Source organism: Raphanus sativus, chromosome 2, assembly GCF_000801105.2.
Source record: "Raphanus sativus cultivar WK10039 chromosome 2, ASM80110v3, whole genome shotgun sequence".
NCBI lineage: Eukaryota > Viridiplantae > Streptophyta > Magnoliopsida > Brassicales > Brassicaceae > Raphanus > Raphanus sativus.
This window is the reverse complement of record NC_079512.1, coordinates 22,030,022-22,055,397: the sequence shown is the minus strand read 5'-3', so window position 1 is coordinate 22,055,397 and position 25,376 is coordinate 22,030,022. Positions and strand designations below refer to the sequence as shown.

At 34.3% G+C, this 25,376-nt stretch overlaps 6 protein-coding genes across 6 annotated transcripts; 2 read left to right on the top strand and 4 right to left on the bottom strand.

The window, feature by feature from the left end:
* Window positions 1-817: 817 nt before the first annotated feature.
* On the bottom strand, window positions 818-2,327 carry LOC108833823 (probable xyloglucan endotransglucosylase/hydrolase protein 25). The gene is made up of 3 exons (XM_056992212.1): window positions 1,993-2,327; window positions 1,511-1,704; window positions 818-1,413 (listed from the first exon to the last, which is right to left on the bottom strand). Exons 1-3 carry the CDS (start codon window positions 2,305-2,307, stop codon window positions 1,032-1,034), a joined length of 891 nt encoding a protein of 296 aa, XP_056848192.1. The 5' UTR covers window positions 2,308-2,327; the 3' UTR covers window positions 818-1,031.
* Window positions 2,328-2,567: 240 nt separating this feature from the next.
* LOC108833822 (xyloglucan endotransglucosylase/hydrolase protein 22) lies at window positions 2,568-3,712 on the bottom strand. Its single transcript, XM_018607220.2, has 2 exons — window positions 3,388-3,712; window positions 2,568-3,301 (listed from the first exon to the last, which is right to left on the bottom strand). Exons 1-2 carry the CDS (start codon window positions 3,646-3,648, stop codon window positions 2,711-2,713), a joined length of 852 nt encoding a protein of 283 aa, XP_018462722.1. The 5' UTR covers window positions 3,649-3,712; the 3' UTR covers window positions 2,568-2,710.
* A 3,046-nt stretch (window positions 3,713-6,758) lies between these two features.
* On the top strand, window positions 6,759-8,322 carry LOC108835381 (xyloglucan endotransglucosylase/hydrolase protein 24). Its single transcript, XM_018608641.2, has 3 exons — window positions 6,759-7,396; window positions 7,491-7,684; window positions 7,761-8,322. Exons 1-3 carry the CDS (start codon window positions 7,133-7,135, stop codon window positions 8,152-8,154), a joined length of 852 nt encoding a protein of 283 aa, XP_018464143.2. The 5' UTR covers window positions 6,759-7,132; the 3' UTR covers window positions 8,155-8,322.
* On the bottom strand, window positions 8,193-9,395 carry LOC108833821 (uncharacterized). The gene is made up of 2 exons (XM_057002613.1): window positions 8,770-9,395; window positions 8,193-8,553 (listed from the first exon to the last, which is right to left on the bottom strand). Exons 1-2 carry the CDS (start codon window positions 8,982-8,984, stop codon window positions 8,217-8,219), a joined length of 552 nt encoding a protein of 183 aa, XP_056858593.1. The 5' UTR covers window positions 8,985-9,395; the 3' UTR covers window positions 8,193-8,216.
* A 3,356-nt stretch (window positions 9,396-12,751) lies between these two features.
* LOC108840714 (uncharacterized) lies at window positions 12,752-14,303 on the top strand. The gene is made up of 2 exons (XM_018613541.2): window positions 12,752-12,909; window positions 13,001-14,303. Exons 1-2 carry the CDS (start codon window positions 12,874-12,876, stop codon window positions 14,051-14,053), a joined length of 1,089 nt encoding a protein of 362 aa, XP_018469043.1. The 5' UTR covers window positions 12,752-12,873; the 3' UTR covers window positions 14,054-14,303.
* Window positions 14,304-24,494: 10,191 nt separating this feature from the next.
* LOC108837556 (glycine-rich cell wall structural protein 1.8) lies at window positions 24,495-25,376 on the bottom strand. Its single transcript, XM_018610593.2, has one exon. It carries the CDS (start codon window positions 25,374-25,376, stop codon window positions 24,495-24,497), a length of 882 nt encoding a protein of 293 aa, XP_018466095.2.

The window sequence follows — 25,376 nt, the reverse complement described above, 5'->3', positions numbered from 1 at the left end:
CTCTTCTAGCTTCCCTCCAGAAACATCTTAAATGAATCTCACCGTTCTTCCTCTGCGGCTTTGCCCGATATTTCATTAAGTTTCGTTCATCCTCATACAACTTGATGAAGTTCCATGAAAAAACAGTGATGTAAAAATAAAGCTGTTGTTCTTAGGTACTCATGTTTTTTGTTGTCGTTGTTCTAATTTCCGCTACTAGTTCTCTTTGTAAAGTCTGTTAAAAATTGAAAATTAGTATAATATTTAACATTTTACAAAAAAAAAAAAGCGTGTGCAATAGAAACACAAACAAAATTGATAAATGAATACAAAAGGAGAAATGTTACGGAAAAGAAAAAAAAAAGAGCGTGACTGAGAAGAGATAAGGTCTCTCACTGACGTATTTGCATGTGAAACAAGATATCGTCAATGGTAGGTTAGATTATTTAGCCTCTTCTCCGAGGAAAGGGTTTATAGTCATCGGATCCCTCTTACTATTCAAATAGTAAAAATTATTTCAAGAAATGATCAGATATCTTAATTAGCTCGATTTTGTTTTCAAGAATTTATTTCTAGAAATAGAAATTATAATATATCTTTATTAGTTTTATTTTGCGCTAATTCTGCTGCCACCTATTGTTCTTGCAATGTATATCTGGTTTGGTTATCCAAGTTTAGGTGTTCATTTATCTTGTTGACAAAAGACAAAAATAAATTATATTTAACACAATATACAAATAGATATCTAAAAAGAAAACATTAGATTTTATATATGTAGATGAAACTACAAAAACGATCACGCTATAGCATGTACCATAGTGGTTTGCTAATGCTGTCATTGTACAATCAGACCGATATGATGCATATTATTTTGTTATAAAAACATCATAACACACCCATTTTATTATGAGTATGTATATAGAAACAGGGGAGTTTGTTTGACATGTACCCCAACTACACACAACATTACATACATAATTTGAACGAACCTATATACTTACTGGTTTTGGAGTTTCGAACCAAAGCTTAATCAACTACACAAGTTCCCGAAGCTAGTGAATACTACACTCCTTTGGAAACCCCTGAGGAAACCTCTTGGAATCAGTACAATAGTTGTAAACCATGAACTTACTCTGTACCACTCTCATCTTATCTTCCGCCGTTAGATCAAGCTTCTGAGTAAACCATCTTGGCGAACTGGCTGGACAAGATGATTTTCCAGCGAAAGAGACACATGCGTCCGCTCTAAAGTTCCTATAAGAAGCGGTGAATGGCGCGTTGGACCAGTCTGTCTTAACAAGACCTCCCCTTGTAGCCCACTGGTCCGCGTTCCATAGACTCGAGTAGAGCCTCATTGGCTGCAGTTTCGGATACTGAATCCCCCTATGTTCCAGGTTCTTGAATTGTCTTATCGCAATTCCATCAACCAAGAAACTGAATAAAATATATTAATGAAAACATAATGATTTGGTGAAAAGTTTTGAATTTTCTAGTTTGAACATACAAGCTTTAACTTATTTGCTATACTTACACGATGTGATGAGGGTTCCATAGAACAGAGTAAGTGTGAAAATCAGCCGTTGGATCGAACCAGAGATTAAACTGTTGTTCTCTATCACCTTTGCCTTGAGTATACACATTAGTATGCATCACATACGGATCACCAGTAAGATTACCAAGAAACTCAAAATCAATCTCGTCCCACGTATCACCTTTCGACTTCAGCTGCATGAAAACAAAAAAAACCACCATGTGACATGGTTAACCGCTAAAATCCGTATGTTAAAAACGATCAAGCCCATAAAACATGGCTGGCCCTGGAATTTGAATACCAGACATTTAGTATAAGCTTGAATGAAACAAAAAGGTTCAACTTTTTGAATCCTATATCTATGTATATTGTGTGGGCTCAAGGCTAATATTTTTTTGGGTTGTGCTAGAAAACATCAACCACCATGTGACATGTTAACATCGTAGAATGAATATATGACTATGATATTATGTAACACTAACGTAGTAGGCAGTGACGGTGCCTGCCGAGTTTCCGGGCACAAGTTTGAGCTGCATATCGATTTTTCCGAACAAATACTCTTTCTTGGACTGAAATCCAGAGCCAGAAGCTCTATCGAGAGAAAGAGTGAGAAGCTCTCCGTTGTTGAGCACTTTCCCACGACCATCACCCCAAGTGATATCAAACTCCGTGTCGAAAGTTCCCGCGTAAACCGGAGAGAAGAAGGTCGTGGCCGTGGCGGTGAGTGTGAGTAATATAAAGATCAAAGTGGAACGATCCATGCTTGTGTGTCGGTAAGATTTGAGAATTGAATTCATTCATTGGGACCGTGTGTGTTGGGGGTGGTTTTATACAAGGGAGGCTAGTCTTAGTACACTTGTAGTTTAGTTCGCCGCTTGCGACTCTTGTGTTGTTTAATATGTAAACAGCTGGTTGTTGTGAAGCAAGCATGTGCTTACGTGTGCTCATTTCTTTGTTTCGGTTAAAATCGGTCTGGCCCGGTTTAGTTTAACCTGGTTCGAGTTTGGTAATCTGGTTAAGACTTGTAACTGGTTTAAATTGATATAAAGAAAAAAAGAATTTAAAAATCGGTTTAAAAGTATTACGTTAACGAATTAATACAATGCAAACGAATCAATAAAATTTAACGTGATCTACAATAAAATGAACATATTTTGTAGCAATAAAAAAAGTACTGCTCTGCTCTCAACTCTTTACTCTCTATGCGGCTAAGCACTCTTTTGGAAGACCTTGAGGGAATCTCTTTGAATCCGTGCAATAGTTGTATATCATATAGTTTTTCTGCACCCATCTCATCCTTTCTTGAGCAGTTGAGTCAAGCTCCTGAGACAACCACGAGCCAGTGGTCCCTTGTTTCGAGACATCAGGGCAAGACGACTTGCCGTTCGACCAAACACAAGCTTCTTGGTTGAAGCCACGGTACGAAGCGGTGAAAGGAGCTTTAGACCAATCGGTTTTGACCAAACCGCCTCTCGTGGCCCAGTCATCAGCGTTCCAAAGACTAGAGTACATTCTCATTGGTCTGTTCTTGGGAAAGAGAGTGCCAATAGATTCCATGTTCTTGAATTCTCTAATTGGAGTTCCATCGACGGTGAAAATGATTCGTTGTGGGTTCCACAGAATGGTGTAAGTGTGGAAATCAGCTGTTGGATCGAACCAGAGTTTAAACTGCTGTTCTTTGTCTCCTTTGCCTTGTGTGTAGACATTTGTGTGTAGTGTGTAAGGATCTCCACTTACGTTTCCCAAAAACTCGAAATCAATCTCGTCCCATGTTGTTCCAGGTGATTTCAACTGCAGCAATAAAAACTAATGTTAGAAAACAAGAACTTCAAAAATGTAACAAAAGAACGTGAAGATTGTTTTGTTATGTAACTTACGTAGAGGGTTGTGACTGTTCCGGCTGAGTTTCCAGGGACGAGTTTCATTTGCATGTCGATTTTACCGAACAAGTACTCGTTCTTGGATTGAAAGCCAGAGCCAGAGGATTTGTCTAGAGATAAAGTGAGAAGCTCTCCATTGTTCGTGATCTGTCCACGTCCATCTCCCCATGTGATCTCTACGTCTCTTTGGAAGTTAGCTGAAACAGAGGAGATGACGATAAGAGAAAGAAACAGAGGAAGTAAGTAACTGTTTGCCATTTTCAGAGATTTATGAGTTTCTTCTTTTTTTCCTATTGGGGTTTTGATTTGTGAGTTGTAAGGGTTTATGGATGGATGTATATATAGTACTATAGTAGGTTTAAGAGGAGGTTCGAAAGAAGGTTCGTATGGGTGAAAGAAGAAGCCGTGTTTGATGCAACAGCTGGTGATTGGGCCACCTTGTTGTAGTAATAAAAGGCTAAAAAGCTGTCTTCAATTGGCTTTGGACTTCACGCGTTTTGTTTTAGTAATGTTTTTTAAATTTTGTTTTTATAAAACTGAATATAATTACTTTTTCAAATTTAAATGGATTTTGGGAGTTTTGCTTTCAAAAAGTTGGAAATACCACCGGCTTGAACCGACTTTGGAAGAGGAGTTTTCTTTTTCTTTTTTTTTAAAAAAAAAGAAAGGAGTTTTCATTCCTCTAAAGCCAAAATAATTGATGAATTGTTTGTTTTAAAATGTTCATTAGTATCTTTAACAAAAAAAAGAACAATATATAATAAGGCATGAGTTTTATTTTTTTGGATTAGTGATCTAGACATCTATTGATTTAACGGTTCTACAGATTTTCTTTTACTAGTTAGACAACTATAGTTCATGATATGTCTTTTTTTTTTCTAAATTGTAAATATCATTAATCAAAATGAAAGTTTGGTTACAATTGAATCGTAACCAGATTCTGCTTCACAGCCATTCTGAATCTTATGAGCCGCAAAAAAAGTTTAAAAAAGCCCCCAAGACACAAAGAGATTAACTCAAAGCTTGCCAACAATGATGAACTTGAGTTAATAAACATTTTAGAACATGAGACATCAAAATTAACTCTCCACTCAAGCGCTTCTAGATAGCTAACAAGACCATCAAGAGAATAGCTAGAAACAAGTTCAGTCAAGCTCTCACCGAAGTGGCTCGAGCAGGCATCGACGGAGACGGCTGGCTTCCGCTCCGGAGCTCCACAAGAGGAGGAAGAAGCTGACAAACGAGTCCAAGCTAGCTCAGCTGACAACGAAAAAGTAGACCTGAGACAACGCCACTAACAGTGAAGCACAAGTTACGGTCAAGCGCAGCCGGTAAGTGCAGCTCCCCATTCGACTACACGATACAAAAGACGCGGCGGAGACACAAGTAAACAAAGAAGTTATCTGCTGGAGCTTGGAAGAGGGGACATGAAGTACGGAAGGAGAATGAATCTCCTTGAAAGCAAGCGACCTAACCAACAAGAGAAGGCTTCTCCTTGGGAGCAGGGGACGCGGTCGCAGGGGTTGTCCTCAAACCCCTAGGAGTCGACATCAAGAGCAGCAAGGAGAGCCAATCGATCTCCAAAAGGTACACTATGGTTGACGTCTCATGACCTATGGAACAGAGGTTCTCTGAGCGGTGAAGCCTTACCACCGCCGTACTCCAAAACGGAGAGGAGAAGCTCTGACGAGACCTTGACAAACGAATCAGCTAGACGCACGGGTACAAGCCGGTGCCGATGAGCAGAGGCGGAGGCAGCGACGCTCCGCCATCCTTCCCGGCGAAGGCGAGATCAGATCTGACCCAGATCTGCTCCGATTGAAAGTAGAGACCGAAAATCACAGGCTTTTTAATCTCCCTGAGAACCCCTCTCCTCGCCAGCGCTCCAGAGAAGCCACACACCCATGCAATACTCGATTAGATCCACCGAAGATCCAGTGAAAATCCAGCAACACCAAACAAGAAGGAGAAAGGCAAGACAAGGGGGTTAAGGAAGAAGGCTAGAACGCAAGACGGACCGGGTGGCGACCGGAGCTAAAAAACTACCGGTCACCGGAGTAAGAAGATGCGGCGGCGGCTGATTTAGGGTTAGGAGGTGAGGGAAGAGTCTCTCGAAAAAAAAGGTTTCTTTCTCTTTCTTGTTTTTTTAAATAAAATAGAAGCTCTCTCGATATCGTCTTTTAATGCTAGAAATTAATTAGACTTCGTTATTATACAATTTTCGGTTAATATTTTAACATATAAAATTTCAGTTGATTTGGTTAGTTATTTTGCAATATTATACTTCAAGTTAATTTCGTTACTTATTGAGTTTTATTATCTATACAATATTTTGGTACAAAAATAATAAACTGTAGATAAACTTAAATTTATTTAATGTAGGTACGTGTTTTCACATAACACAAGTGGTAAGACCATTTTTATTGATGTTCTTTAGCAAAGTCTTTATGAGAGAAAATGTGGGAATTGAGGAGGAAAGAGAATGGAAAAGCCCTTATTTAAAGGCTGACCCTTACTTTTTACTGAACAAAAAAAAAACAAAAAAACAAAAATTCCTTAGTTAAGGGACAAAGTCCATCACTCTAATAATGATGCCCTAAGGAAAATAAGATAAGGCTCGCGTTGTATATTTGTTTTAAATATTTTTATTAATAAATTCAAAATTTAACGTGCACGAAGAAGATAGATGCCACGTTAAAAGGGATAAGGTAGTAGTTGGGTAAAATACTGATTTTGACGGACTTCGATATAGTAGTGGTGGAGACAGCTAATAAGACATTCAACTTGATCACGGTCGTAGTCAGGAAGTTTCTTAGCCCAAGTGGCTAGATAGCATGTCTGAACTCTTACGTTTTTTTTTTGTTAAAACTGAACTCTTACGTTGAGTCCAAAATTCTACAAATCCTTGTAGATATTTACTAAAAAGTTCTTTTAGATTATATTTGTAAAAGGCAATTTCTGTAGATATGATCTTAACTTATATGCTTATTTGGGTTTAGCATATTTTAATTTCCTGTACAAAAAACTTGAGTTTATATGTATGATTTCTTTGACAAGGTTAAGAAAAAAGATTTCTATGATAAGATTTAAATTACTTGTTATATCATATCAGCTGTACTTTGTATAGATAATTGCTAAAGTTTTTTTTTCTTGCCTAAAGATAATTTCTAAAGGTTGTAGGTGAGAAAATAAATCTTTATCAAAAAAAAAAAGTAGGTGAGAAGAAGATAAACATAAGATACAAAGGACCAAAATATTAATTATATATTCATAAGCATGAATTGGTCACTGCCTTTGATTGGTTTTCATGTAAAGACAGAACTTAAACCCCAAACGTTATAAACGATGGATAAAGGAGAATCGTTGAATTTCTTGATGAAACTAAACCCTCTCACTTAATTTTCGACGTGTCAAACACAATCTTTCTTCACTTTCCATCTGCTCCTCTATTTTCTCACAAGCCAAAACCTGGCGATCTCTATACACAAATTCTTCTCCTTCTATTCCTCTTTCCCATCCACATGTCAGCCACTGTACACCTTCACTCAGTTATAATTAAGGAAACAAGTCTATATCTGTAAAGGACCATAGTGTCACTATAATGTAACCCTAGTAGTCTCTGTATATATAACTCTCTGTATTCTAAATTTCTAATATACAAGCTATTACATTCTCTATATGGTATCAGTTTTCTTACATAAAAATTAAACCCTACTCATCATTTGAGATCCCAAAACAAGACATGGGTTGCTCACAAATCTTAATCAGTTTGTCTATTCTGTCATGTTCTGCCTTAATCTTAGCCGGTGATTTCAGACAAGATATTGACATTATATGGGGAAGCAACAAAGCAAAGATCCTCGAAAACGGTCAAGCCATTACATTGTCTCTTGACAAAGCTTCAGGCTCTGGTTTTCAGTCCAAGGGTCAGTCCTTGTTTGGTAAGATCTCTATGGATCTCAAGCTTGTCCCTGGAAACTCAGCTGGTACTGTCACATCTTACTATGTAAGAAAACATAATACTCATCATTTTTAATATAATATATTTTTGTATGATATAACGTGTTCTTTACTTATGTGCTTCTGTGTATGTTATGTAGCTTGCGTCTAAAGGAACGATGTGGGATGAGATAGACTTCGAATTTTTGGGGAATCTAAGTGGTGATCCTTATACAGTCCACACAAATGTTATCACACAAGGAAAAGGTGATAGAGAACAACAGTTTCGTCTCTGGTTCGATCCCACCGTTGATTTTCACACTTACTCCATCCTCTGGAACCCTAAAACCATAATGTAAACCAAAAATATCTAGCCTCTATTCATCTCTTTAGCATAACATAGCAATATTTAAGAGTCGAATCTTTGACAGATTCTATGTGGACGGTACACCGATAAGAGAATTCAAGAACTTGAAAACGATGAACGTAGCTTATCCTGAGAAACAAGCAATGAGACTCCATTCCAGCTTATGGAACGCAGATGACTGGGCCACGAGAGGTGGGCTCGTGAAGACTGACTGGTCCAAAGCGCCTTTCACGGCTTCTTACAGGAACTATAAGGTTCAAAACTGTGAATGGTCGGCCCCTGGCACTAATGTATCTTGCGGTGGTGATGGTCCAAACTCATGGCTCAACGAAGGGATCGATGAAAATAGCATGAAGAGGCTTAAGTGGGTCCAAAGCAACTTCATGATCTACAACTACTGCAATGATGCTAAAAGATTTGGCGTAGGGTTGCCTACTGAATGTGCTGTTATGAATTAAAAGTACAAAACCAATAACAAATATGAAAAAATATCATTATAAAGAAGGTTCACATATAATTGTTACGCAATGGAATTAGTGGGATGAAGCCAGTAAGGGTAATGGACCAGCAAGGGTTTACCACGTGGGGGATCAAAGGAACGGACCGTACCGGAAGCTAGATTGTAAGATCCAAGTCCAGAGCCAATGTAATAGATGGAGTTAGGTTTGAGTCCTGGATACATGCTAGCCGAGAGACAGAAGGCTTCACTCTGGCCAAGGAAGATGCAGAGATCTCTAATATCATCAGTGTAATAAAAGTCTTTGCTCTTCTCATCTTGCCTAAACACCATGAACCGCTTAGTTACGCTGTGCATCATTATCCATTCCTCATCCTCTCTGCGAATGCAAAGTGTGTACCTACGTAGAAACAAGCAGCTCAGTCTCTAGGCTACTTGGATGGATTAAAACTGCATAGCCGGCCCAAAATTTTAGAGATAATTTACATAAACAAGTTTTTCGAAAATTGTTTAAAACATATTAAAAGCTTTATTAAATCGTCGATGCCACCAAAATCTAAAGACCGGCTCTGTATTTAGAAGTAGCTAAATTGTTCAAGAGATTCCAAACACTTACCATTTGATGAAGAATAATTCACCAGAGGGAGATTCCACTAAATGGTTGCTCATGAAACACTTGTCCAACATCTCCCACCATGCCTCTGAAATCTTAGGCTGGTTACGTAGGCGTAGGTCTTGAAACTTAAGCTTCTTATTGCATATATCCAAAGAACCCATGTAAAGACCCTTGAAACTGGTGAAGTGGAAGGTTTTCTCTCTCTTGGAATACATGAGATCAGAAGCTGGTAAAAGAGAGTAAGGGGTATCGATGTGAGTCCATTTAGAGTCTTCGCAAGGCCTGCATACACTGAGCTGATAGTCACTGAACTTTGCAGCTACATAAAAGTCTTCGTCTTGGAGAGGATCAGAAGAAGAGAGAGACACTTCGGTGGCATGTGTTGAGGGTTTAAACCCAATAGAAGGCAATGATATGACCCTTGGGGATGAAACCCATGGCTTGTACAGATCCGTGAGATGCACGGTAAACTCTTTGTTTTCCCGGCAAGCAACCCAACCCTGTGATGCTCCTAACAGAGGTTGCCCATTAAGCTCCTGCGGAACCGTCTTCTCACTGCTGTACACTTTTTCTTCCTTTTTCGGTTTCGAAGAACCTGTGCTTCCCGACTTGTCCCTCCGGAAACTCAGGCAATGATGAGAAGAAACGAGCATTGTCCCTGCGTCCATGTGGACATAAACCGAAGTCAGAGACTACAAAACACGTAAGTAAGACTGCGACATATCAAAGAATCCCAAATTTTAGCAAAAAAAAAAAAAAACACATATCAAAGAATTGTAATATGGAGGATATGAGTTTCTTACACAGAGCTACAAAAACAGAGCCATTGTCTTTCAGAGATCCAAAAGAACCCTAGTTGCTCTTCTCACTCATAGAAAGGCGGTAAACAGCTTTGGCTTTTGGGAAGTTTCCATAAACGGCTTGTCAGTGTTTGGATTAGGGCTGGGCAAAAAATTCGAACCCGAAAAACCGAACCGAACCCGATCCGAAAAAGTAGCACCGAACCCAAACCGAAATTGATTAAATATCCGAATGGGTTCAAAATTTCGGTATTTAAAGAACCGAAACCGAACCCGATCCGAACCAAAATATTTTGGGTATCCGAATGTATCCGAAATAAATTTATATACTTAAATATATACATTATTTATATATATATAATGTATATTAAAAATATATAAAATACCTTTAAGTTTTCCAAAATACTCGGAAAATATATGCAAATAGTCAAAATTAAATGTTTAAAATAGCATAAGTATCTGGAAACACCAAAATAGTTAAATATCTATTGATTCTTTATCCAAATATTCAAAGAAAACCAATTTATATGTTAAATTAAGGTATTTTGACATATATGTTATGAAAATTTATATGTAATATATTATCTTTTTATAGATTTTGAAAATTTAAAGTATATAATAAATTTTGAAAATTTAAAAACATTTTAAATGGGTTATCCGAACCCAAACCGAACCCGCAAAGATCCGAACCGAACCCGAACCAAAATTTAGAAATATCCAAATGAGGCTGAAATCTTTGACCCCGAAAACCCAAAACCCGAATGGACTGAACCGAAACCCGAATGGGTACCCGCACGCCTAGCCCTAGTTTGGATTGTGAAGTCAAGTGGCATTTGAATTTCAGTGTTTTGGTAACGGTGTTTAATTAGATAATAAAATATAAAACAGATTTTGGAAGATGGAAACTAGAATAGCAAGTCTTTGTTAAGATCATGACCATGTACACCTCTAATATGAGTACATAAGAGAATCCTTATTAGCTTGAAAGACATAAGAGAATGTACACCTCTAATATCAGACAGGGGTTCTCTTTTTTTTTTTGAACAACAGACAGGGGTTCTCTAAAAACAATAAAAGAGAAATATTAGAAGTTTAATTTTAGAAGTTTCTGTACTCGGATGTCCGAAGTATTTTTAAATATTCACAGATTATTCGATTCGATCCATCAATTATATTAAAAATGTATATATAACATTAAAATTATTAAATACTTAGATAATATCAATTTAAAATAAAAATGACAATAGCATACTAATAAACTAATATCTTTGATAAAAATTGTAAAGTAAAATATATATATTTACTAACAAACCTAATAAGAAATCGCATGTTTTTTGGTCTAAAATGTTAAGAAATCGCATGTTAACATTTGACTCAATATAAAAATTAAATTGGATATGTAATAACTCAAAATAAAAAATTGAAAAAAACTTAAAATAAAAAATTAACCAAATTGTACCATAAAATATGTATAGATATAATGATTTGTATATACAATTACATTACATTCTATAAAGATAAGAATCAGATCGGATATCCGATTTTTTTTAAAAAATTATATATGTAATTTATTTTGTTTTTATGAATATCACATTTTACTATTTTTTATTATAAGCTTTTTAGATATCCAAATTCTTCAAATCGAATGGAAATGAATAGCGAATCGGATCAAATTTAACGATAATAATCAGCCTTACTCGACAGACCGAAGCTATAATCTCTGACATCAAAACCACATTTGACTTTCGACATGTTCCATTGTCTTAGAAAGTTGAAACCAATCAAACACTCCATCCTTCTCTATTTTTCTCTCAACTAGGTTTAGTTTCTTTTTTTAAAAATCACTATATTTATTTTGTCATCCAAGAAAGAGAAAAGAGAGAAAGTAGATCTTGGTTTTGGTTCCGGCGTACGGACGGCGCGTGAGCACGCGTTCCGTCGCTGGAGTCTGTTGACTTTGTGTATAAATCATCCGCTCTTGGTTTCTTTCTTATCTCTTCCGGTGTCCGCTTTGTTTAAGCTTTGGCCAGGTACTTCCAGTGGGGGTTCCGTGGAGTGAAGACGCGGTTGTCTGGAAATCATGGCGCGGTGAAGAGGCTCGTCGTGTGTAGCTTGCGATTCCGGGAGGCTGAGGCTTACACAGCTATGTTGCCGCCGGTTTCTGTCCCCGCAAGGTGGAAGTTTCTTCAGCTTCACCGTCGTCGGTTTTGCCGCTGGAAGGTGAGGGTTTCCACAGCCTGCGTCGCCGACTTTAGGTTATCCTTTTGTTTTTTAGGGTTTGCAATCTGGTTTTGGATCGGGTGTTTACGCTTTTGTGGTTTGAGTGGTGATGTACTGGCTTTGTTGGAAGCGATATCCAAGAGAGATAAAGCTCTCCGATGAAAAGACAGAGTTGGGAGACGTGAGATGGTTTCGCCGGAGGCGGTTCGGTTCTGAGCTCCGGTGTAACGAAGAGGCGGTGGTGTAGTTCCGGTGACGATTCGCGGCTGAGATGGTCAAGTCGAGGCGGTAGCGACGCGTGGCATACTGATAGTCTAGATGCTCACACGTGTCCAGCTGCCAGTCTCCTTGACGCGTCATTTGGCTGACGATGTGCACGGTTTTATGGTTGGGCCTGTTGGCCCGTTTAAAGTATTGGACATAGTGTGTAGGTTGTTGGGCTTCTGACCTTTTAAGTTTGTATGTGGGCCATTGGCCGTGTATTCTGGGCTTGGCCCGTTTCTTTATTAATATAAAAAACCTTGACGGTAAAAAAAAGGTTTAGTTTCTTTTAGGAGTGCGGCATGTGAATAACTTTTTTGGGTTCAACTTTGCCGTGGATAAGCTAACCGTAGTAAACAACTAAACACAGATTTCTGGATGGGCTTTTTTATGGGCCGTTGCCCATATATATAAGGAAATATAATTTAAAAGGATATTCTGATAATACAAGTTAACTTGCATCTCGTTAAATACCGTTACCCTCAACTTTTAATTCTTGATCTTACAAAACTGAAGTAATAAATTAGAAGAAAACTCATTATCAAGGGATGTGAAAGCGGGTTTGCCCACCCGTTTAGACTTGGACATTAAGACATACAGCCTGTTAAGTTGCAACTAGGACAACCCTAAATACACTTAACAAATTGTTAATACATAAGTGAAGAGAGGAAACTTAGTTTCAGAAGTTTCCATATTCGGCAATTTCGTATCTCTAAGCAAATGGAAAATTTACAAAGCCCCTGTATAAAAGGAGAAGAGGAAGGGGACGGAGGAGGTTAAGGCATAAGCAATTAGGGTTCTTTGGAAAAGTGAAAGAAGAAAAATGTCTCTGTTTCTCAGCCGAATCTCGAAGCCCTCTGTAAGACACAGTCATATCTTCTTCTTCACATATTATCAAAGTTTCTTGATTGGTTCTGAGTTTCTATTTTCGGATCTTGTTTGTTTGACAGGCTCACAAGGTGAAGAATGCTCGCTTCTTCTCATCTCTTCCTGAGTCTCCGTATCTGCTGCTAAGCAGTGAGAAGTCGGGAGAGACTTGTGACGGTAGCAAAACCGTGCGTCAGAAACTGTTCGATCCGAGGACGGGGGAACCAGTGAATGGGGTTGAGAAAACCCTTCCCAAGGAGCTCGAACGGAGCACTCTCGTGGGAGCATCTCAAGGATGGATTCTTTGTATGGACAGGAAGGATTCTTCCTTACATCTCACGGATCTGTGGAAGCCGTGGGTCTCTTCTTCGCCAAGAGTCATGTCCTTGCCAAGTCTAGGGTTTGATCCTTGTGTCAGCGTGAAACCAGTTTCTCTCTCGTCTTCTTCCCCTGACGAGTGCACTATAGCTGCAAACTTCAGTGAGTCTCAGCTAAGTGTGTGCAGGACTAATTGCGACTCTAGTTGGACTCATTTCAAAACCCCTTTCCCACTCTTGCAAGCCTCGGATCTCATGTTTTCCAAAAGAGACAACGCCTTCTACTTTGCGAGTGACAAGGGTCTCTACATGGGTTCGCTCCATCTCAGCAGCAACAAGCTCAAGTATCAAGAACTGTGCTTCAGTAGCCTGCCTAAGTTGCCAGAGGCTGAGTGGCAGATGTTGGATACAGGTTACATGACCAAACACTTCGTGGAGTCACCCTCTGGTGAACTTTTCTTTGTCAAGTGGTACACCCAGTTTTTGCACAAGGAGAACAATAATAATAATAATGGGAGGAGGGACGTGGAAGCTATTCATACCCAAACCAGGCGGTTTATGGTTTTTAGACAAGATGACAAGACCAAAGCATTCTGTTACACTCGAGACATTGGGGATCTCTGCATCTTCCTTGGCAAGAGTGAAGCTTTCTGCCTCTCCGCAACCATGTACCCTGGACTCATACCTAACTCCATCTACTACATCGGCCCGGGACTTGCTTCTCACCATCTCCCTTCTGGTACTGTCCGTCCCTACAATCCGCCTGGTTCGCCCAAAAACCTCCTCGCGCCTTTCTGGCTTGATCCCATCTCTAGCTAGAGCGGCCACTTGGGTTTGGGTCTATTTCAATAATAGTAATAAGTGGTTATCACTCTTGCCACTGCTTTGTTAGGATTTGTGTTTTCTACTACTTAGATTTGCCTCGGGTTTTCGTTTCCATCATTAGTGGTTACAACCACTCCACCCGCTTTGATGTGTTGTCTTTGAATTTTAATATTTATTTATGATCGTTTCATTCTGCGTTGACTGGTAAAATTTCTTGTGGCTAGCTTTTAATCTTTCTCATAACTTACTAAGTTTTCAATTACAGATAATATATATAATTTACAGGAATAACCTAAGTCCTAATATTCGTCTTCAACGTTCTCCGAACCTTTCACTGGGAACCTATATATTTGCTCCATATAAAACGTATATATGGTCAAAACTAGGATGTAAATTTGTGTCTTGACAAAGTTTTCTAAAAAAATGGAAAATAATAGATTGTTTGGTAAACTAAATATAAGTTATCATGTTTGGTTAACATAACATGTATCAACTCAACCACCTTCGAGAATCGAACCATGAAGAATCCTAGAGCGACTGTATGCGCGGCTTGGGAAGGAACGCACACAACGGTTTGAAGAAACCACTACGAGGTGTGATACTTATGACAAAATTATCCTTATTCCTTTTTTTTTTTTTTGAAACATCCCTTATTCCTTTCCTTATGATATGGTTTTAATATTGAATAGGTTTTGACCAGCACATTTTGTTATATATTGTGTAATTCTATAATACTATTACTATATTTATTATTCGCCATTATTAATATATAGTGATTTTTAATAAGTTTTATTTTGTTATTAATTTTAGTTACTTACTAATATATTTTCGAGTTAGATACCATAAAATAACAAAGAATATTTTTAAAAACATGATTTTCTTTAATTTATACATTTTACATATAATACATTTTTATTTTTATTATCGAAAAATATATATTTAAAATAATTTATATTTACATGTTGTGTTTAAAATATACTTTAACATATATCATTTTAGAATTTTACGGGATGCACAAGTAAATACACTGTCTTTCTTAAATAAAATAGCCATATTATTTTAATAAATTTTATACATAGTAGCATCTATTATATTATTTTAGTAAATTTTATTGATATATGATATTTTGGATGTTATTGTATTAAGTTTTATTTTTTTATTAAATTATTATTTCAAAATACTAGATTACTTTAGTTTTTAACATAGTTTGTTTTTTCTTGTTTCATTTCAAAAAGTTATTATTTATTATATATAATTTTACTTTGATAAAATTTGAAATATCACCATTTTGAGTTTTAATATTAATTTCAAATTTTATATTTTTCAAGAAAATTTAGAAAATTACACAACTATTTTTGAGTCTAGACGTTTACATGAATTTTGAAAAACTAAATTGTTACTATATTAATACATTATTTTATAAAAAATGAACTATTGGTAAGATTTTTTATATTTTTCATAGATTTTGTTATAATAATAAAATAAAAAATAAATTTATAGTTAAAATTTGATTTGTCATTAATATTTTAAATGAATTAAAACTATATAGTTTTCTATTTAAATATTTTTAAATAGTTATATACTTCTACATTTATTATATAAACATTTTAAACAATATATTTTGAGAGTTTCAAAAAAGAGGTAATTTATAGTTGTAGACATAAAAGTTTAACCTATGTTAATAAATTTATTTGTGTATAATAATATTATATATTTTACAAATTTTAATCCATCTTAATGATGAGTGATAATTTATTTAAATGAAACTATTTTCTAAAAGGTTACTTTACCTATTTAATATATTTTTGATATTTAATGCATATAGCACTTCTATTTTAATACAATACAGAATATAATATTAAAAATACCATATAATTCTTATTTTATTTTTTATAATAAAATTTAACTACCATTTATTTATAATAATAGTACATAATAATTACGAAATTAATTAATGTGTTATTTTAATTGGACTATAAATTTGGACCCATTGAATAATGTTGTGACTAAAATATAAGATTTGTATACAACTATATGGTAACCAATATATTTATATCAAACAAATGTTAATTCATCTCATCCGTACTATTAAAACAAAAGGTATAACTATGTTTATGTGTTAATATTTCAAATGAACCATTCTTTAGAAAATTTACTTTATGTATTTTCCTAATAATTACATTAACATTAGATTAACCGGTTTGCACTTTCACCCTTAACCACCTTATGTCAATTTAATTCGTTCATCCTAAGGCGTGAGATTACAAGTACCACTATCTGTGTTTGCTGATTATTGTACAATGTTATATATTCAGGGCAAGCAACAAATTGAATTTTACCTTAAACCAAGAAATTCACAATGTATACTATAATACTAATGCTGACAAAAAATACTATAATACTAACAAACAATTTACGTTTTAAAGGTTTAGTAGGTTTAAATACTAAGTACTAACTCGATAATTCATGGCATCTTGAAACATAAGTTTTATGAACGCAACTAAAACCAGTTGTTTTCCAAATTTACATTTCATTTCAAATCTATACTAGGTGTTTTCTTGTACCATGTGCAGTAATAAAATTTTAAATTTTAAATATATTCAAAAATAAAATTATATTAATATTCGATATTGTAATATAAATTTTTTCTTTAATTGAAAAATAAAATTAAGCTAAAATAATAAACTTTAAAAAAAAATTAAAATTATACTTAAAGAATAGATATGTATATATTTAAAATTATAATCTTAGATTTTCTTTTATCTATTTTTTGGTTAAATATATATTAAATTAATTTGTATAAAATTAATTAAAATTGATTTAAATCTGTATAATTATCAAAAAGTTACAATGAAACAGTATTTTTAGAATCTCATCGAATTTGGACTTATCTTGATCATCAAGGAGATTGACAAAATTTTATTTTTTCATATGAATATTTTTATATTAATACAACTTGTTTGGTTGGGTCTTTGAAAAAATATTTTTATTTTGGATCCCTGAAACATATTTCAAACATGGCATAAGATTTTGAAGATACAATTAAAAATAGCTATAAAAATAGGTAAACACCACGTAAATGGACACATAAGAAGTCTGATGTTTCATACACCGAAGATGTCTCGTTAAGATAATTGCCTAACTCCTTAACCAAATAAAATGGTTATTGGTTAAAAAGAATTTGATGCAGTGTTGAACATAGTCAAACAATAATGAAAATGTAATACTTTTTCATGAGTTGGCCATGTGTCTTGCAGTAACTTCATAGAAAAGATTGAAAGAAACACCTTAACAATTTGTAATTGTTTAAGCTCTGTGGATAGACTTTTTGTTTGTTATATATTAGGGTTCAACGATTGAAATATATAGATGCACGACGGATATATACAATTTGTAATTACTATATTGATGCACGATTGAAATATATTAGGGTTGGAAAGTTTTGATTTTGCCAAATCACATTGCATTAATACATGAGCCATCTCATATTTTAAAGATGTCATATCATATTTTTTTGTGAAAAACTTTGTAAAGATGACACCTAAGCATTTAACAAAAAAAAAAAAAAAAAAGATGACACCTAAGCAAATTTGAAAAAATCACTTGCTAAATAATAACTAAGAGATTACATTTAAATTTAATTTTAAACCACTAGATTGAAATATTTAGTATAACCATTTTAAAAACAATATCATATACTATAACTACGAACTTAAAATTTGACTACAAGCTAAAATATTAAATATAGGCTAATATATATATATATATATATATATATTAGCCTATATTTTGTATATATATATATATATATATCTATATATATAACGAACTTAATATTTGACTACAACCTAAAATATTACATATAGGCTAATAAGCACATATATATATATATATATATATTCTACATTCAGTTGAGCAAATACTGTTGTTAGTTAATATTTATGTTCAGGAAAAGATATTAGAAAACAAGATTAAATTCTTAGCTACATATTATTTGGGTTAGTTAATTTATGCTTCTAATATATTAGAGAACCAATGCTGTGAATCTAGATTACAACTTCTTAAAATTTGAATCGATGGCATAAGTCATAAGATATTAGTATATCCCAAATAATAATTGATTGTAATCCATTTGTAGAATAAAAATATATTCCTTTTAAAAGAATCTTAAAGAACTAACTCACACAATATATGTTTAGATCTATGAATTATATTAGACTAGGGTAAGACCGCCTTACAAACGGGATATACTTTACTTGTGATCTAAATTTTTTTTTTTTTTTATGATTTTATGGTTTGTATTTTAGGTTTATATTGGCAAGAGATGCATATAATAATGGTTTTTGTGTTTTAGAAAATTTTAAGTGACGAAGAATATTATATTAATTTTACTTAAACATTTAATGTTCGTTTATTTTTATAACTTGCTTTTTTATTTGCTTTCGTATATATTTTATGAAATTATACTATTTTAATAATTATCTTTCCTTTTTGATTATGTTTTTTTATAATGAGAACACATTTTTATATTATTTTCCAATATGTATAGCTAAAGTTCTTTATTTTATTTGTCTTATTAGAGATTATAAGTTTGTATTAGCATGACACGATTTTCATGTTTAAAGTGGTATACATTTTCATAAATGTTTGCTCAAAATGGGAACACATTTTTAGATCATGTTTGAAGTAGATTTGAGTTTTATTGTTGTGGTTAGGTTTAATGCTCAAAACATTGATTATTTATATATTTGTATATTAAATTTACTTGTATTTTTATTTCTTTTACATATTTTATTTTAAAATTAATAATTTAAATAATTGAACATGAATATATAATAGGAAATTATTTGTTTAAGAAAACAAAATCAAAACATAATATTGGTTATGAATATTTAAATAAGTGTATGACTGAATATTATATATATTATTATTATATTTGAAGACTAAATAAACAATATTATCCCAATAACTTATTAGGTTTTCAAAAATAAAATTCACTGGTTACATTTTAGAATATTTTTAATAATGGCCTCCTTATATATAATTAATTTATTGTTTTATCCACTTAGAATTTTAGATTATTTTATATAGTTTCTTTTAAATATATTTGTTTTAGTAAATAAGAAAAATAAATAATAACTTGGCCGTAAAATTATTTTGCCTAAATTTCGATAGATTGTATTAGAAGATTTATTAAATGTACTATACAATCGGTATTAGTTATAATATTTTAATAAAATGTTATTTTTCAGTTTCAGTGTATAGTTAGTGGCAGTTTTACTTATTCTATTATCTCCTATATTGTTTTCGTTTTTTATACCGAGTAATTTATTATTTTATTTTAAAATTTAGTATAAATTTATTATAGACAGAAAAAACATAATATAATATATGTATTAGTTAAAAATGTCAAAAAGTTAAAGGAAGATTATGGTTCTAACCACTAGAATTCAAGTACTTACCCATTTCTTGAGGGACCCGCTTTTTCTTAATTATCGGATATCATAAAAAGTTGGACCTTGATTACCAAAACTTAACATTTAAATGACCAAAACATCCTTTTACAGATATGATAATCACATTTCTGTCACTAGGACCACAACAAGCCCACAACACAAGGCAATGAGTAACAAAACCAGAGAGACGGTTTATGCTCTTACTTTTCAGTAATATAAGTGATTTAGAGCAACATTATCGCGTCGTCCTTGCTGCGTCCTTAAGGGGGGGAGGGACCACTGATCATCAAAACCGAGGGGGACCAAGGAAAAAAGTCCTTATATAAAGAACGCCCTTGATAATCCTTGCTGTGTCGTCCTTACTGTGTGTCATGCGTCCTCTGCTTTTTTATTTGTAAGGACTCAAAATGGTCCCGCCCGATAACGTTGCTCGTAGATGCTCAATGTGAAACACAAGAACTTTGAAGAAGAAATGCTTTACTGAAAATACTTTCTTTATTTCAACTTGACGGAAATGCTATTACATTACTAGCTATTTATACAATGATCTCATCAGTAAGCCCTAATGCCAGATTGTAGGCAGTCAAATCTGTTTGTCGTGACTATCTGATGAGCTGGAAATGATACCATTGCAGTCGTACAAAGCTCACGACTTTGTTGTGTGCGTTGAACGTCTTTAGGCTGAGCAGAGGAGAAGAGATTTGTCGTGACCTTCGACTGGGCTTCTTTACAAACTTCAGTGGACTCAGTAGTGGGCTCAACATTGCTAATACTAAATACGTTGAATCTAAGTTACTTAAATTACTATGATTTATTTGATATACTGATTTGCGATGAAATGCTAAATATTTCGGACTATGGTTATTATGTCAAGTACAAAATAATGTTAAGTACAGAGGGGGTATATTCAAACTTAATCATACCAAACTTAATTTCTACTGTTGGTACAGAGGAATTTACAGGCCAAAGGATCAAGTGTAATATTCGGTGTGATCGATGTGGAGAAGAGGAAACAATTAATCATGTTTTTTCGAATGTCCTCTTGCTGTCCAGGTTTGGATTTTCTCAAAAATCCCGTCTAATCCACAATATTTTTCTATGCAATCAGTATATGCAAATATGGATTATTTGTTTGCGAGAATTTCACCCGACATCCAAGATCATGGTTATGCCTTATGCAAATATGGATTATTTGTTTGCGAGAATTCCACCCTACATCCAAGATAATGGTTATGCCTGGATATTGTGGTACCTATGGAAAGGAATCAATGATAAGGTTTTCAATGGTATAGATAAAGACCCCATAAAAACTTTAAAACTGGAAGAAACAGAAACAATACTCTAGAATAAGGCACAAATGACAGTCTCCAAAGTGGTGGCACAATCAGGACCAGATTTACATATACAAGACATTACAAACCAACCTCTTCGAAGAGAGGGACGATGGTGTTCTACGAATGGATCCTGGAAAGACAAAGATTTATTTTCAGAAAATAGATGGTATAGTATATTGGAAGGTTTCGATGGACTATTAGGAGCAAAGAATAATCGGTATTCTCAGTTGGTGAAAATGATTTCAGAAACAGAAGAATGACCTGCCTATGCAACATACATTAAAGAAATTCAACAATTACAATGAAGCTTCAGCTATTTTGAGATCAAGCACGTACCCCGAACTCAAAACACAATAGCGGACTGTTTTACAGAGGTACTCGCAGCCAACCGTCACTATTTGTTTACATGGATTCAGAGTCTCCTCTTTGGTTTGCAGAGTCTTTATAGAATTTATATATGCTGGTGACAAAAAAAAAGTTAAATTAACGACGAAGATAAAATCATAAAACCAAATGAAAAATCATATTTTGGAAAATTATATTAAAATATTTTTTTACAATGTACAATCAATAAGAAAGAAAAACAAGGAAAGTATAAAATTCTAGAATTTGTGTGTAAAAATCAAAACTATACTGTTATTATTGTGGTATAAAATCAAATTAGCATAGTAGAGATTCTTACAACATTTTTCAGATTAAGATTAGATTTTGGTCCAATCTAAAAAAGTAGAAATTAAACTGGGATTCAAGCTCATTAAAAATAAGTTTGGATTTTTTACCTACTAAGTTCGGGCTTTTAACCTACTAATAAAATAATAAACTTGGACTTAAATTTTTTGGATTAAAAATAATAACGCAACGGTCGTGGTTTTGGAAAACAGAAGGGCATGACTGGTTCAAACGCAACGGTCGTGGTTACGGGTGCGGAAGTTGGCGAGTGCGGGAATTCGCGGTTTCAAACGTTATAGTGTTTTGTATGACTGGCATAATGTTTGAATATTGTTGCGTTTGCGGGATGTTTGTGATTGGTTGATTATGAGATATTGTAACAGTTTAATAATAAATTACCAATATAAATATATTATAACATTATAAAAATATAAAAAACATACTGCTGTGATAAAATATAATATGATTAATAATAATATTATGTTTAGTTATTTAATTTTAAAAGAATATTTTGTTTCATTTTATATATGTGTATATTTTCATATATGTACGTATATTACTTTTTAAAATGTTCTAATCAATAGCTCGTTTAAGTTTTTTATGAAACAAATTATGATATTTTTGCATGAAGTTGATTAATATATAAATGTATATATTTTTATTTATAATATTGCTATTTTAAATTTAAAATATTTAAAAATTTAGAAACAAATATTTTTTATCTATCCGCAACCGTCCGCAATCGCAAACGCTAAATGGAATTAACTTTTGATTTTAAGAGGTTCGGAGTAGTTTGATACGATTTGTAGCGGTATGATTGTTTTGAAACGCTGTCAACCGCTACCAATCATAAGAAATGCATTTGCGGGTAGTAGCGGGAAAACCTGTCAAGCCTTAGAGTATAGTGGGAGTTATCATCCAAAGATGCTTTACCAACCGAGCTGCAGAATAATTTTATTTTACGTAACAATTTCTACTGTTAACAATGTCAGCTGAACCCTATAGGGCCGGTCCAGAGGGCAAGCCATCCAAACCGTGGATTAGGGCATCCAAATAAATGTGGTGTATTTTTTGAAAAAAAATCTTATTAATATTTATAAACGAATAAATTTTTGTAGAAAGATCTTCAAAATTGATTACCTCAATACACTCATGAATCAAGTTTTAGTTCCCTTGAATCCATATTTGAATAATTTCAAAGATATGAAAAAACTTTTGGATTTTTTTTTTGCTTTTAAAAATGTAACAAATGCAAGTGAGGATACATTAGTGGCATTATGCTTGAATATATATATATTTAGAACCTTTTTAAATGAGTTGTACGCATTCAGACATAGCTGTGATAATTTTTTTATGGAAGTAAAGATTTTTCGAAAATCAATACCCAAAAAAGTTCGAAAACCTATTAAAGTGTTCAATTTTTTGAAAAAAATGAAGATTGTTATTAAAACATAGAAAATTTTTAATGCCTATAGTTGAAAATTCCGGTAACGATCACCATAGCTGAATAAAGTATTTTGAAGTTGGAGTTGGTAAAAAAATATTTGTTGTCTATCATGCCACAAAAAAGTAAATTATGTTGGTTATAATATCAATTGAAACGAAAATGGTTGAAAGACTTAATTATATAAGTCTAATGGATAATTTGTAAGAAAAAATGTAAGAAGATCTATATTTCAACGATAAGTGTTCTTAATATCACTACTTTTTTATAAATAATTTATAGACTTGAATTCTTTTTTTAATAAAAATTTAAGTTGTTTTTAATACTGTTTTATAATTTTCATAAAATTTGTATAAAAACATAATTTAAAATTTTGGATTGGAACATTATAAAAAGTTAGTCTGGCACTAGAACCCGATTCCGTGCGTAAGTCCTCTCGTAGGAACAATAAGTAAACGTCCGTTCTTGTTTCCTATATCTTTTTCTTTTCTTTTTTTTGCCAAAATTGTTTCCTCTATCTTATCCTATATGTATTCATTTTGGTCTGAAAATATTAATCATGAATGAAAAAAAAAATTAGAAACGGAAAGGAAAGGCTGGATAAAAATTTCATTGTTTATAGCATTTAGTTCACCATACAAATTTTCTTGGACAAAGTTTAGATTTGGACATGGTTCAACTCATATTATTGAATTTAGCAGAGAAATTTCTGCTTCACTATTGTTTTTCAATCATTTACAAAGGTAAAATATTCTCAAATAAAAATAACCACTAACTAAGTAGTTAAGGTCGAATTTGACAAACCGTTTTTGGCCTTCAGAGGGATTAGCGACTTACTTTCAAAGCCCAATATATTTCCTTGTCATATTTGACTCTGCGCTCCATCAAAGTTTGCTGGTCTCAGTCGATTTATATAGTTTATCAGAAAAAGTCGTTCAAGAAAATAATTATTCGAAGTTCAAACTAGTAAATATGTGAAAGAGGTAAATTTGTTAGAATAAAACATAGTCCGGTTTGTTGACTTGAAATAGTCAGCATATTTAAAATTTCGTATGATGGAATTTCTGTTCTTTATCTGTACATGTTCTCCTATTTATTTGTTTCCACTCTATAATCTTTCAGGTTATAACTTATATAACATTTTCTATCCACAATTTTGTAGTAAAATATTACTCTCTAATAGGTAAAGCCACCAAAATTTCAGATTTTTTTTTTGTCTCGACATGATGTTCGTACGTATGGCATCTTTAATTACGTTTGTACCTTTTAGAGAATACAACAAGTCTTAATTAAGGATCACCACATAATTAAAACGACAGTGAGGCCGACGAAATTACCACATAGTTTCATACATTACATAACATACTTAATAGTTCATTAAAACATCAAATAAATAACTAAAACCATAATTAAAACATAACCCATAGAAGTCCATCAGATAAACATAATTAAGACATTATTAAAACACTAAACATTTTATTAGAGAGAGAGAACCAAGCAGAGTCAGGTAAACAGTCTCGTAGATTTAACTCTTAAGACTTACCGTTCCCTGACTTGTCCGAGTTATTGTCATCAGGTGTCTCAGAACCGACAAATGCAGTACCAGCTCCAGGAGTCGAACCAGCAATCCATGTGATGTCGGCTGTTGAACCCCACTCAGGTGGAAATCTTTGGCCTGGAAAGTTCTGAACTAGTTCTCTCTCTTCTGTACTAAGATCATTGCTGTAACCATGAGCTCCGATAACGACGTAGCTATGACTGCCGGGATCTCCACAGCCACCATGGTATCCGCCGCCTTGGTATCCGCCGCCTTGGTATCCGCCGCCTTGGTATCCGCCAACTTGGTATCCGCCGCCTTGGTATCCGCCGCCTTGGTATCCGCCGCCTTGGTATCCGCCGCCTTGGTATCCGCCGCCTTGGTATCCGCCGCCTTGGTATCCGCCGCCTTGGTATCCGCCGCCTTGGTATCCGCCGCCTTGGTATCCGCCGCCTTGGTATCCGCCGCCTTGGTATCCTCCGCCTTGGTATCCTCCGCCTTGGTATCCGCCGCCTTGGTTTCCGCTGCCTTGGTATCCTCCACCTTGGTATCCGCCGCCTAGATACTGCGGTTGGTATGGTGGGCCACCACCGTAGCCTTGATAAGGTGGCGAACCGCCTCCGTAATTAGGTGGGGAACCGCCTCCGTAATTAGGTGGGGAACCACGGTCTTGATAGAAACCTCCGCCGCCTTGATACGGGTAACCGCCAGGGATTCCACCACAGCCATAGCCGGCGTGAGAAGGTGAGTTCACACGATAGGAAGGACTTCGACGCGGAGAGAGACTTGCATGGAAAGATGGACTTCCGTGCTGAGGGCTTCTACGGCGAGGGCTCTTCTTACCTGATTTTATCGCTTTTGCTAAAATTTTCTTCAT